This window comes from Rattus rattus, chromosome 6 (assembly GCF_011064425.1).
Source record: "Rattus rattus isolate New Zealand chromosome 6, Rrattus_CSIRO_v1, whole genome shotgun sequence".
NCBI lineage: Eukaryota > Metazoa > Chordata > Mammalia > Rodentia > Muridae > Rattus > Rattus rattus.
The window spans coordinates 91,246,506-91,260,993 of NC_046159.1; the positions used below are offsets into that span (position 1 = coordinate 91,246,506).

A 14,488-nucleotide genomic window follows, 5' to 3' on the forward strand; every position below is an offset into this window, starting at 1 on the left:
AATGATGGGGATGTTTTGGAAATTACAGAACCATTTTCTTCAAGGGAACTTGTGTCCATCAAGGAGACTTGTCAATAGCATCACTGGCTTCACTGGCTGGAGAAACCAGAAAAATATTTATGTACAAAAAAATACTTGGTGCTAGAATATTCACAGGGGCACAGCAGTCATGTGTCAAATACTCCAGTTAGTGAAAGACCAATGGGCAGGGATCCTATAAAACACCCTGTGTTGCCTAGGGACACTGTGGCTAATTTAGTCTTTATAAATACTTTCTATGATATTAGTAAAATGACAAAAATCTCCTAAAAGCCCAAGGTTTATTTTGTTTGTTTGGTTTTGTTTTGTTTTGTTTGCATTTGCCTGTGTTCGGGTTTTGAGGCCAGCCTGGTTTATAGAGTGAGTACCAGGACAGCTAGAACCATACAAAGAAACCCTGCCTCAAAATAAAAATAAGAAGAAGAAGAAGAAGAGGAGGAGGAGAAGGAGGAGGAAGAGGAAAGAAAGAACCAATGAAGGAAAGAAAGAAAAAGAAAATGAATTGAATCCCATTGCATTAATTTTAAACTACTCCATGCAAGCCAGTGTTTGAAGGAGGAAGTTGAATGGCAATTTTTTATCTATTTAACACATCCCTGTTGTATGAGGTGATCATCCTGCCTGGTATGATCCTGACTCATATTCAAAAAGTGACCTCAATTAATGCATAGACTTTAGGTGACGGGATGTGGTAGCCACCAGCAAACATGGCTAGTAAAATGAATTTAAATTACATGAAATGTAAAGCCATTTATAGTAGTCACACCAGGTGTTCCGTCATCCACTCAGACTGCTATAGTAGATAGATGGACATGAGACATTTTGCACAAAGTTCTAAGACATAAATTCTTCCAAGGGCAGCATAATTATTTATTTACTCTTCATGACCATTGCTTTAATGTTGGTGAAACTGAGTTTGTTACTTGAGGCTGATTATAATTTAAGGGCTAACCTAATCCTTTCTATTGTGATAGCAGATTATTCACAGAGAAGACAATTTTGAATGCATGATACTTTATTTAAACACACATATATACAACGGCAACAAGGGAAATGGGTCGGAATCCAGCCTGGTGGCGGCATGCATTGGTGGGACAGGCAGACTGGTTTCACAGGATGAGATGAGATGTGGGGGGAATCTAGGAAAAGTCAGGAGAGCAAGTTTCATTTCCCATCACCACATGGAAGGGTCTTCAAGCCTGTAAAACACAAGAAGCAAAACATGGGAGCTCCCCGGGGTCTTACAAGAGTGAGACTCTCCACCCTAAGCTACAAGATAATCAGAAGCTATTGTGACGACTCCTGTTGGCACTCTGAATGAGAGGCTACGGAGAACGGCAGCATAATGAAGACCCAGTTCATCAGCTTTTGCCCATGGGAACTGCAGTCTCTAAGGGAGTACTTAGAAGCCTCTGTACATATCAAAGGAGCTGAGGGACTCCAAAGTACTTCTGAAGATCAAAACCACAGGAATCACATGAAACTATGACAAGAAGTTAGTGTTATTCAACTCTGAATATGCTCTGTTGTTTCCCAGCAAGCCTTTTATGCAGTGAGATGCTATTTATTAGACTATAAAGAGCCCCTTTTAATAAAGCAGCACTCACATGCAACTCCAAGGCTATCAACTTTTGTCTCCTTCTAATTGCGCATGATTGAGTCTGTCAGTCAGGGAGCAATTAACTTTATTTCCTGCACTAACTGTGTTATTTCAGGCTACAAAACAAAGCAGGCAGCAGAGCTCTAAGTAGGTCTGGATCATCACTTCCAAATCCTAAGTATACATAGCCTAGCCTAAACTTTTGCTGTGGCAAATATCCCATGCATACCAATGAGACACAGAAGGGTGCTTATTGTTTAGCATCGAAAACAATGCTTTTAATTTCCCACCATTCCCTAGCACTCACTGGTTAACTCTAAGTTGATGCCTCCAGGGACAGAAGCATTGTACTTTATTCGCTTACCTCAGAGAAACTATCTGGAGGTGCTGGTCCTGTTGTCACCCATGAGGTCACCAGGGGGAACCTCCATGAACCTCCTGTCACTCTCCAGTCACACTCACTGAATAAGTGTGCTAGTGACCTCTTCTGGGGAACATGGTTTTTGATGGTGTAGAGTTCTGGATCTCAGAAAGCTAACCAGCTAACTACTAGGGATAGGACAGCAATAGGACTGGTGTGCTGACATCTTGGTGTATACGGCATGTGAGCTGGACACAAGGTCAGCAAATGAGGGTAGGGGTTAAAAAAGTGAGGCAGATAGCCTCTTTCAGCAGTATTCCTTCCCTGACCAGAAGGCACCTGCTTAGCCCAATGACGAGCTCTTAGATCTGGGCAGATACCTGTCTCAAGACCAATCTAGACTCCAAGAAAGTTTGCAGACTATAAACACCTAAGGGTAATACATTACCCAACAATGATTCATTGAATAAAATAGATCAGTATATTGACCTAAAATACATCAAAAGGTAGCCAGGAATGCCTGACTTATCTTTAGTTTTGGATAAAGCCAAGAAAGGCAGCGTCAAACACATGAGGTCTACGGGCTCTAGGACATTTGAGAACGCCACCTAGTGTATAAAAACTAAATTGCCCAGCCCAAATGGATGATTGGTCATTTCAACATAGAGTTGGGGACTTGTTCTATGCTTCCTTACTTCTAATAAGGCATGGCATTCTATAGAATATAATTTCTGAGCTAGAAGTCAGCCATTTTAAGAAAGGGACACCAAATAATATGTATTAGCAAACAATATGCCTTGGAAGTTGAGATTTGCTGTGAATGCATGAAATGCCAGGTCTTTCGTGTATACTTCTCCATCCCCTGTGTCTACCCTAACCCCTCTTTCCCGGATGCTGCTATCCTAATGTTCACACAGACTCCCCTAGATCCCCTTGCCTGGCACCTTAAGCTCTATAGTAACATCTCCATCCCTAGCTTGGCCATACCTTGTTCTGGGGGCATTTTCTGTGCTTTCTCTCATTAAGAGGTCTGAAATCAGTGTCTCAGGGCTGGATCTCTTGCCATATCTGAAACAAGAAAGTAAAATCAAGGTTTTATAAAGTAAGCTTGGAGTAACCATAGGAGAGAAAGGGAGAGTATCCCACAAAACTCAAATGTTCTTCCCAGCTGTTCATGAGCTAATAAGTATTCTCAGAGTGTGACACATATGTCATAGTAACTTTATCATGACCACATATGCATATACACATACGCATACATATATACGTACAACCAGGTGAGGCGGCCCAGAGGGTGAGAGTGCTGGCCATGCAAGCCCAATGACCTGAGTTCAATCCGCAGAACCCAAAGAGGAGAGAGATCAACTCTGGAAAAACATCCTCTGACTTCCATATGCAAGTGTGGGTATCCATACATCCATCTCTCTCTCTCTCTCTCTCTCTCTCTCTCTCTCTCTCTCTCTCTCTCTCACACACACACACACACACACACACACAGATACAATTTAAATTTTTCTGAAGTACTTTATAAATATTTTATTTTTGAGATTATATTATAATCACTTCATTTAACCCCTTTCTATTTCTCCCTACCAACCCTCCCACATACCCCTTCCTCAACTCTTGGAAGTCAAAGTTGGTCCTTTGTTTCTTCTTTGGGTTCTGGGGATTGAACTCAGGTCATCAGTGATGCCCAAAGGAAGCTGCTGCCTGAATGCACCCACACTAACATCCCTGTCATCACTGTCCCCCTCACAGATCCCTACATACCCTGGGTCTTGCACTCTCTCCTCTCTGTTGGATGCACTAATGCTTTCTCTGAGGCATGACCAAGTCCTACTGACCAACAGTAATAGTAGGATATGGTAAGAACAATATATGGACCTGAGGTTGCATTCCTCTGTAAAGATAAAATAGACTAACTGCTTCAGAACACTGCTAAGGGGGTTGACAAGTTGATAGCAAATGATATGATTTTCCCCATTCTCAGGAAAGGCATGGGGCACCGGCAGCCACTCCATTTCCAAGTGAAAACTTGGCCTGGTCCGGATGGATTAACAAGTAGGTAGAACAGCTAGACAAAGCTGACAGATGTTGTTCTGAGTGCCAACCCAGCAGAACTAAATCCAGATGCATTGGTGAGATTTCTCACTGCTCCTGTGCTGGACGCAAGGGGAGCAAAAGTAAACAATTCTCGTCCTCACCACCCAACTCTCATATAAGATTTTCTGCAAGATTAGACTAGAGCTAGTGGCCTGCTCTTGGTTAACCTGTCCTTCAGCTGATTTTGTTAATCTTCACACTTCGGGCAAACAACCTGAATTCATTCACCTTTATCATGCTTCAGAGAGTTAAAAAGACTGGCAACTGGTTACCACCATTTCCCAGTCAAAAATCTCCCAGTATTGTGACAGTTTCTGCACACTCATGACTTATCCAAATGGTGGCTGGGCTCAGGGCTCTTTCTCTAACTCTAGATTATCCTTCTCTGTAACAGGCAACCATCTAAAGACTAAACCAGTCTCCAAGGTAAAGATTCTCAGACCTGGCTTCACATTACACTCACCATGGGTGCCTTGAAGGAGACTAGAGAGCCCAGGTTCTACCTTAGAGGGACTCATTTAATTGGCAAGGGTGGAGGCAGGGACATTCCACTTTAAAGTTCTCCATGTGATCGTGACACAAAGCCAGGACGGAGAAACAGTAATCTAGGACTGCTGCTTCTCGACCTCTTCAATAGGAACACTTGAGGGAAGATGACTCTTTGCTGGGGAAGGGGTGTGGAGTGGGAAGCTGGACTGAGCATCCTGGGATGTCTAACAGCATATACCAGTAGCACTCACTTCCGGTTGTGGCAACAAGTCTCCCCTCAACAGAGCCCTCTGTCCTAGGGAGTAAAAATCACCCCCACCTGAGAACCACTGTTCCAAGGAACCACACAAACAAGAGCCATTGACTAGAATGAGTGATCTGGACCGCTCTGCAACAAATCAGCAGCACACACTGCAACAGGAGAACGGCTGCAGATAGGACTGCCAGGAGGACGGAAGAGAAGAGTTACAGATTAAACCGTCACAAATGACACAGTAATTTTCAAAGGCCTGGACTTCTTCGCGTGAACCTTTGGTGGGAAGTCAACAAGTGCACAATGGGGCTTCTAATGTTTTCTAAAGAGAGCTTTTACCAAGATGATACAGGTTCGTTTCCATTGAACCAGGTTTCTTCCTAGGGCATGCAACCCCTTCCCCTGTTTTTTTTCCCTCAAAGATGGTGGATGTTACATTGGATTTTAATGATGTGGCCCCGTCCAAGGGAACTCAGTAGAGGGTTCCAGTTCCATAACCCTAAAAAAGCTTTCTTGAAATGTCCTTAGCTTTGTGATCTGCAGAATGAAGACGATTAAATTCACTTCAAAGTTTGGAGGAAAAGACTGAATGAGATGACTGGAGAAATGTGAAATGGCATCACTGTATACACTGTGGCAAAGCCATAGATAGCAGCAGTCTTTGCAAAAAGAATGAGTCCTATCTGTTGTATCTAAAAAACAAAACAACAACCAACGAGCCAATCAAAAACAAACAAACAAACAAAAAAAGACAGTCAAACAACAACAAAAGCCATGGTGTTGTGGCTGGAAAGATGGCTCAGTGGTTAAGAGCACTGGCTTAACCACCAGAGGTCCTGAGTTCAATTTCCCACAATCGCATGGTGGCTCACAATCATCTGTAATGGGATCTGATTCCCTCTTCTGGCTTGCATTAAGACAGAATGCTCATATACATAAAATACATGCATAAATCCTGAGAGATGCTATCATTTCATTTGTGTAAATTTTTTTTGAGTTGTATGGAGCAAAAAAAAAAACTGACGTCATTGATTTTCTGGAAATTTATTAGGCTCAAAAATGCAATTGCTTTCTGCTAGTGAAAATGGTCAGATTTCAAAAGATTATGAGCCTGTATTACTTAAGTGGTTCTGTATACATTGGGGTTGTTTTCCCCAGAGGGCTTTCAGGATGCCACATACTTTTCTGGTGAAATTAAAAGTACGAAACTGTTTCAGAAGCACAACCTCCCTTTTATGTCCCATCCAACCATCCCCTGGGTGGTGAGCAGTTTAACCTCTCTCTGGTAATTTACTATGCATAATTGAAACTTGCTAAGTAAAGAACATTAATGCTTCCAAGAGTTTGCCTATATGATCCTTCAAGGTTCTCGGTAATTGAAATGTGTTGTTAAATGATTTAGAACTAAGATGCATTGACTTTGCAAACTGGGTCCCATATTGTTTGTAAAATAGCTTGGATTTGATTTTTTTTCTGCTTGATTTTAATGCTGAGAGGAAAGGCAAGGCACCTCTCTTCGACTTTCTGGACATTAAAAATACAGATCCCCGTCTGTCTCTCAGGCCCCAGCCAGTGGAGCTGTCTGTATCCACCAGAGTCCCTAGTGGAAAGGCTTTGCTTTGTTTGTTTCTTCTTCATGGGACACTTTCTTTTCAGAATGCAATTGCTATAAAATGAGAGAAGTCAGCTTTTTAAGGCCATCTAGCAATTTTCAAGTGTAGGGCTGAGATAGTTCAGAAGAAACCCATGGTGTTCTCTCTCTCTCTCTCTCTCTCTCTCTCTCTCTCTCTCTCTCTCTCTCTCTCTCTCCCTCCCCTCCCCTCCTCCCTCCCTCCTCCCTCCCTCCCTCCCTCTCCCTCTCTCTCTCTCTCTCTCTCTCTCTCTCTCTCTCTCATTTATTTATTTATTTATTTCCCTAAATGCTGCCACTCCCTTTGCCCTGGGCAGGCTGGAAGGTCTATCCATTCTCTGACAGCTGGACTGTCTCGTTGGTTTTCTTTGGGGGTGGTTGTTTACTCTAGATTAGGTTTCCTCTTCTCCCTACACCTTTACACTGCTGCAATTCTGCTCCTGATGCTGCCTTTTCCCAAGGAGGGTGCTGGTAAGTCCCCAACTGATGTAAGCAAAAGAGGCAGGAAAGGTGGGTGGGAGACAGACGACAGCCCAGAGGTACTGAATCTCAGTTTCGGGGGTTAGAGAGAAAGTCTAGTGACAAAGACAATGTATCCAGTTTGTGGCGTGTGTACCCATCTCACGTATTTATCTAGAGCTGAATATATGCCGGACCCTGTCCTATTCTGGGACAGAAGAAGAAGAAAGAAATGGTCTCTGGCGTCCAAGATTCCCAGAACCGCAGTTTTATGGGCTCGAGACACCAGCCACGGATCCACCCACCTCTGTCTGGTGATGAGATTGATGTAGTGTCGCAGAGCGGAGTAGTATCTGGCCATGTCCTCTGCTGGCGCGTCCTCGCCCGGATTGTCCGGCTTGGAGGGGTACCCCTCAGCCAGAATGCCCAAGCACACGAGCAGGGATAGAGCGAGGGTCAGTCCACACAGCCCCATTCGTTTGTTACCTAGCATCTGTGGATACAGAAGGCTCAGACATGGAGATGCAGAGAATGTTCGCCTTTGTCCCGATTCCAGCTACCACTCTAGACCCTCATCTATTCCCATCTCAGACCCTAGGAAAAAAAAAGCCCAGATTGGTCAGGCTCCACTTCCAGAGCCTTAGAGAACCACTTGCCCGGACCTGGCCCCTCTGCTCCGCCCCCATTGTTCATGAAACTTCCCTCCAACGCTCCTAGTAAGAAGCAGAGGGGCCCCTTTTAGAACAGAATTGTAAGTTCTGCCCTCTATTTTAAAGAATGACCACTTTTCTCCTCTTGTTCCTAAATCACCCTCGGAGGAGAAACTTTTCTTCTGAGTCGCTTTTGATCTGTGTGGCTACAGACCCTGTGACAGTCAGATACCCAGAGGCTCAGTTCAGATCTTGGAGGTGACTGGGCACGGGGCTCCCCATGCCAGGGAAAATACTTTGGGGGAATCTCCCTCTAGGACCATGCATGCAATCTGGATTCCTGGTTGTAACCAACTAAACAAACAAACAAACAAACAAACAAACAAACAAAACCCCACCGCTGCCCAGGGATAGGTGTCCCCACGTTCTTCTCCCTTCCTTCAAAAGATAACGGGCATGGAGGCGGAGCGCCTAGATAGGAAGGCTCCGGAGAAGGACAGGTGGAGGGTCGAACCAGAGTCCAGCAAGTGAAATTTAGCTGCCCCAAAGAGCTGGGTATCAAGTTGGCAGAACAAGCTCAGGGGGACCAGCTGCAGGGCAAGTTCAAGGGAGTCTAGGGGCCCGCACCGCTGTCCCAGTTGGTCCTGGCACTCACCATGGCGGGCGGGCTGTGGTCTCTGCGCGGCGGGTGCTCTGCTCTGGGCGCCTCTGCGAGGAATGAGATCCACCGGTGGGATGCGTAGAGCGGGTTGCCAACGGGCTTTTATGGAGCGCCCTTGTCGCGGCAGGAGGGGCCTCGGGGGCAGTCACGCCCGGGTGACTCCCACAGCCACTTCCCGCCCCCAGCAGCGGGGGAGGAGGCTGGAGCCACAGCCGCTCGAGTGGCGGCGTCTGGAGCCACCCACACCCCAATTCCAGGCAGCCCGCTCTGAGAGGAGAAGGGAACATCCAAGAGTGAGCATCCCCCAGAGCCCTCTTTACTTCTCCCCGTCGAGTCCCGCTGCCAGAGAGAAAGAGATAAAGCAGGGACCGCTTAGGTTGCCTGTCGCGGGAATTGCCTGCTGTCTGCGCGCGGGTCTGTAGGGACCAGATACTGTACTTGGGGAGCATCTCTGGGACCCGCGAGACAACGAGCGCTGGGAGGGAAGCAGTCGAGCAAGGTTTTTCCCGCTCCCGGAGCAGGTGTCCCGGACCGCAAGGTCCCCAGCGGCTTTCTTAGACCTACTGGACCTACTGGACCTACTGGTCTCCCCCACCAAAGGTGGACCCTTCCCCAAGCACTCTCCCCAACGCTGCTAGCCAGGCTCGGCCTCAGCCAGAAACTCCCCAAGGCTGCCACAGGGAGCCCGCGGTCCAGGAGGCTTCTGTATCTTCAGCGGAAAGTGGCAGCGATTCGAGCCCCTATCTGTAAGCTTTGTGAAGTCCCGAGTGAGCTCGGCTAACGCCTGAATGAACACTTGCTTTTAGATTGAAATGGAGCAGATTAAAAGACCAACGCCACTGTGCTCCTCGCGTTAAACCTGTTGAATAAATATGAACGATATTGAAATTATGTTTACCAGATGGGGATTTTTACAAGGTACGCTTGAGTTAATGCCTTTGGAAGTTTGGATCTAAGTAAAATGGTATGTTGCTAAAGTGGAGTTTATTTTAAAGCTAAAGTTTGTTTTTAAAGCGTTATTTCAAAGCTAAAATAAATGATTTCATTCAAGTGTCACTTTGTGCATTGTTTAAATAGGGATGAATTAACTTTTAGTGAGAGAGAGAGAGAGAGAGAGAGAGAGAGAGAGAGAGAGAGAGAAAGAGAGAGAATATGAGACACTATGTGATCAAATGATAATCCTGAACACCAATATCCCATCCCTCGCAGCTGGAAGACTGCACTCTCCCTATGTCGGAAACCTGCACCAGGCCACAAACACTGAGCTGTCAGAGTTCTTGTGCCGTCATGAGAACCTTTGCTAAGAGAAAGGCATCTGACAAGAGCGCTCTGGTAAGGAGGAAGGCACACACTCTGTTCAACAAAGTAATCTTACTGTTGTAGTGAATCAGAGAGTAACATAGGTCAAAACCTGGACCCAGCAGGCGTCACAGAATCTGGGAGAAAGTACACCGACGGGGTAGGGGTAGGGGTGCCACTTTTGCGCAAGGGACTCTGGGAATCTGATTAACTTACTTTATAATGTTGGTGCTTGAGAACAAGAACTTTTCCCTTCAGCATTTGGAAAATGAAGTCAAGGGAGGGCGTGCCCAGAATGTCACTTATACCCTGTTCTTCTCCTTGTCCAAGCTTCATCATCTGGCCTTGGGCTCTTAACATGCTGTCATTCTCCGATACCATTCCATCAATTAACCCCTCCCTTCCGCAGTTTCCTGTAACCATTGGCAGCTCACAGAAGCAACCCTCCTCTAACAAACAAAACCAAACGTCATTCAAAGCACCGGTCTCCTAGCTGCTGCTAGCTCTCTTCGTTGACTTTTTATTTATATGCATGGTTATTTATTGTAATAGTTTTCCTTAACTCTCAATAAAATACACTATGAAGTTTCAAATGTTTGAAAAATTCCCTCGGATACACATCCACATCCACGAAGCCATAAAGAATATAGGTTCATCACCCCTGGACTTTGTGACATCCCTTTGACAGTGCTCTCCTGCTCTTCCCTGCTCCTCCCTGCTCCCTTCCTCCATGGGTCTGTTTCCAGACACACGGAGCTGTTAGCATTTCTAGCCCAGCTCCTCAATAGCTTCTCATCTCTGCTTTCATTTTTTTTGATCCAACACCCTTAAGCTGAGTCTCACCCAAATGTCAACAGCACATACTGTACTGTTGACACATTTCCATTCTAAGACACCCCTCAACTTCAAGAACCCAGTCAGCTTCACCTGGACCCCAGGTTCTTTCCAGCCTGTGCTGTGACTAACTCTGCAAGGGCATTGATTGATAAGTCACTGTGTTGATGTAAGCCATCACTTCTCCTAGGGAAACAAACATGAAGTCATCAACTGACGTGAGCTCTGTCCCACAGGTCACTGCCGGTCTATTTTAATTTGTTCTTTTATTTTTTTTCTTCTTTCTATTTTGGCCAGTTCTATTGCTACATCTTTAGTTACTTCATTTTTTCCTCTTCTAATACGTGATCCTTGTCAATTATATTCTGTGATTTTTGCACTTTAGACAATGTACCTTTCATCTTTAGAATTTCAATATGGGTCTCTTTAATACCCATCACGGCAACTCTCTATTCTGGATTTTTTTTTTTTTCTGGGTGACTCTGAAACATGTACTTGGACTGTCTGAATCTTGAAGGATGGTGTAAGAATAGTGATTCTAATAATAGCAATATTCCTAGTGAGTTTGAGTGAAAGGGGGGTTTACAGGTAGAACATTCAAAGGTGTGTGTGTGTGTGTGTGTGTGTGTGTGTGTGTGTGTGTGTGTGTATGGTGTTCTATTCTGGATTTTTAACACATCGTTATTATTACTATTATTTTGACATTTTGAAGTGGGTTCTCCACATGTGGTCTAAATTGATTTTCAACTCTCAATAACTGTTTCGGTCTCCCAAGTCTTAGGACTGCAGCCATGCGCTGTCATGTCCAGCCTGATATGCACAATCAATAACTTATATCATTCACACAATTGCTGTATTTGGATTGTCCCCCCACCCCATACACACATGATGACCTGCATTTTCCCACTTCTCTGTATACCTCAGAATCTTTGGTGGGACGTCAGACACTATGGATCTTACCTGATCTTACCTTATTGTCCCTCGGACTTTTTTGTGTCCCTGTAAAAGCTTGAGCTTTGCTCTGGAAGGGTGGAAACACTAGTTTTATGCAGCTGCACCTTGCACTTCAGTTTTGTTTGGGGACACCAAACTGGCATCTGTCTAGGGTTAATTTTTTTTTCTACTTTCAAAGTAAGATCATTCTTGCTTTAACTGATAACTGACAGCTGAGGGGGACAGGTTTCCTATTGGCCATTGGGCTACTCCCAGCCCTTGTGAACTTTGAACCCTCCTTACTCACGCCCCTGGGTGGCTCTTTGTCTTACCTTGAGTGGCTTCTTTGAAAGTAGGATTTATTTAGCACTCAACTAAGTTTTGTCAGGAGAAACTGCAGATCCCCCAGACATTCTCACTGCAGGACTCTCCAGGCCCAACCCCACCTTCCGAGGCTGCCTGACTTCCTCATCTCTGGCAGGCTCCAGTCAGTTCTCTGGTACCATTGTATGACACGCCTCGTGTTTTCATTGCCAGGAGATCACTATGTGCAGAGAAGATGCCTATGTTCTTAGAGGTGTTTTACTTATTTTTGTCTACCGTTGTCATTGTTTCTGAGCATGGCCTTCCCACTATAGCTTCTGCTTCCTCACTCTGGGTTTGGTTACAAAGCTATTGAAACTCTGGTCTATCTCACTGTTGGGCCCACAGTACTGAAAGCATCTTTTTAAAGATTGTCTCACAGTTGTAACTCTATTCCCGTGCACACATGTGTGCTGTTTCTAAACCATTTCCTGTCTTTAACATTTTGTAATTGCAAGCTCCATACATACAAACATAGAGGGATACCTGTCTCTTAGTAGGTAAAATAAAACTGGGAGTCACTGTGTCACATCTGTCTGTCTGTCTGTCTATCTATCTATCTATCTATCTATCTATCTATCCATCCATTAGTCAAAGTTTGTTAGGATTTCAAAGGTCTGAAGGTCCTCAAAGGACCATGAAGGATGAGCCTGAAACGAGACATAGAGACGGGTAAGCAGTCAGAATAATGGACAACAAACTCCAGGTGGTGGGAGATACCTGTGCCTCTTGCCTCCCTTATCCAAGAAACACACATTTTCGTCAAAGCCTAATACAGCAGTATTATATGCCATCCATACAGTCCATGGGACAAAGAGGATAATTCAACTTTAAAAACCCATTCATCTTCTCTTAGACCCCAGCTTGTTATTTGCTTATGTAGTAACTAACTTTGTAAGGACATTGATGATAAGTCATTGTCTTGTATGAGTTTTAAATAATCTGCCAGGGCTGCCCATACCTGTAATCCCAGCACAAAGCAGACCGAGGCAGGAGATTGGGAGTTCAACATGAGTTAAAAGATAATACGTATTTATTTTATCAAAGTTAAGCAAAATTTGAGAAAGATACAGTCACAATTTAATAGTCTAATATGATGTTTTTAGATAATTTGAGAGTTATTTTCTCATAGCAAAATTATACACAGTTACTCCGACAAGGTTCCTAATCCTTCCCAAATAGTTCCACCAACTAGGGACCAAGTATCAAATGTATGAACCTATGGGTCTATACTCATTTAAACCACCACACACTATATAAATATTTTCTTTGAAGTGTTTGCCTCAAAAGACTTTAAAAGACTAGGCACTATAGAAGGCCAGTAAATAATGATGCAGTTAATATAGTTATAACTGTGTCATTTAGTAGGTGATATCTATAATAAGTACATATACATTGTAAGCCTCTGTCGACTGGATTCCAGCTATGTACAGCCAAAGGCATTCTTAGTTGCAAGCAACTTAAACTCCCAACTCTCCATTTCTTTGCCTGTTCCTTCTATTTCGCTATTTTCAGATTACTTTTCAAAAAGCACGTTCATCCAGTTCTGATTTTTTTATGTTCCTTTCATGCTATCTGGGCTCATTTCTTTATACACGTAAGAATTAACTTAGGCCTGTTGTACTCAGGGGGCACACTCCTTGGTTAGGAAGCTTCTGGCTTCTTCCTTTCTCCTTTCTCTGGGCCATTCTACCTTACTTCACTCACCTGGCTAGACGAGGGAACAGGGAAGCTTCTGGATTCTGCAAGTCCTTTCCCAGGACTCGGCGCTATTGAAGCCACTTGCTGACAGCACTTTGTCTTCTTAGTGTCTAATACTCAGGTATTAGAGAATTGGAACAATTATGAGGACCATTTGAAATTTATCTAAAATAACAGATAATTATGGGAAAATATATATGAAATCTGGAAGTATTTTGGCAATCGCTGCGGTTCTCTTCTCTGTGTCGCCTGCACAGGCAAGAAAGGACGCCTCTGAGAGAGCACTGAATGCGGATCCTCAGACAGACTCTGTGTTCTTCTGGCCAGTTTCATTTTATTTTTAGCTCAAGTCCCATGTTTCTGGTCATACGATGGCAAAATATTTGCTTTATTGGGATGAAGTAGGATTGTGGGAACAACTGATGCAGTCTGCGGCATGGGAGGTGGGCTTTCTACAACAGGAACCACTGGTTTGCCTGTGTGGATTGGACAGCTGATGTGCCACACAGTCACCTGCCTCAGGTGAGTCTCCTGAAGACATTGGAGAATTTTGTATTCACTTCTCATAGGGTTGAACTAGTAAACATCCAATCTCCGTGGAGAGGATACATTACTTCTATTCTAGGTACCACCTTGGAATTTGGGGATTTATGTCCCTGCAGGCCCACTGCAGGAGTTCAGCCTCCTGGGGATTGGACCACAAGGGTTGGCAGGTGACTCTTGGTTCCCCAGCCTTGCCTCCAGTTAGTTTGTACGTGACTTCTATCAGGTCAGGCTCAACTCAATTAACCTTGAATTTGAGCATCTAGATGCCCATTCCCCGTATATTCCTATGGATTAAAATGGGGTTCAACCACTCTGAGTCACAAAAGGACTAAGTCAGATGGGGAACATCAGGCTGAGGCCCCCCCAGGCCTAAGAAAGCCAGGGATCGTGTGCTATGGAGCAGATAGCCCTGAAGAAGATTCCAGAGACCTCAGGGTCTAAGGGGAAAGCAGCTATGCTCATAACTCCCTGGGGACTCCTCTGGAAACTCAGCCTAAACCAGGCTTCTTTTCTCTCCTTCCTAAGGAATCCACCCTTCAGTAAACTTTTTCATCTTGAAGCCACCAG

General features: G+C 44.5%; 1 protein-coding gene across 1 annotated transcript; it reads right to left on the bottom strand.

Moving 5' to 3' along the window:
* Positions 1 to 1,036: 1,036 nt before the first annotated feature.
* Positions 1,037 to 8,368, bottom strand: Npy (neuropeptide Y). Its single transcript, XM_032906542.1, has 4 exons — positions 8,240 to 8,368; positions 7,240 to 7,427; positions 2,988 to 3,068; positions 1,037 to 1,238 (listed from the first exon to the last, which is right to left on the bottom strand). The coding sequence occupies exons 1-4, from the start codon at positions 8,240 to 8,242 to the stop codon at positions 1,214 to 1,216; spliced, it is 297 nt and encodes a 98-aa protein (XP_032762433.1). The 5' UTR covers positions 8,243 to 8,368; the 3' UTR covers positions 1,037 to 1,213.
* Positions 8,369 to 14,488: the final 6,120 nt, after the last annotated feature.

Excerpts from the sequence above, each read along its gene's own strand:
- Npy (XM_032906542.1), bottom strand. Across the intron at positions 3,069-7,239 it reads AATCTCATCACCAGACAGAG|ATATGGCAAGAGATCCAGCC; the intron begins GTGGGTGGATCC and ends TTCTTGTTTCAG. Across the intron at positions 1,239-2,987 it reads GAAAATGCCCCCAGAACAAG|GCTTGAAGACCCTTCCATGT; the intron begins GTATGGCCAAGC and ends TGTGTTTTACAG.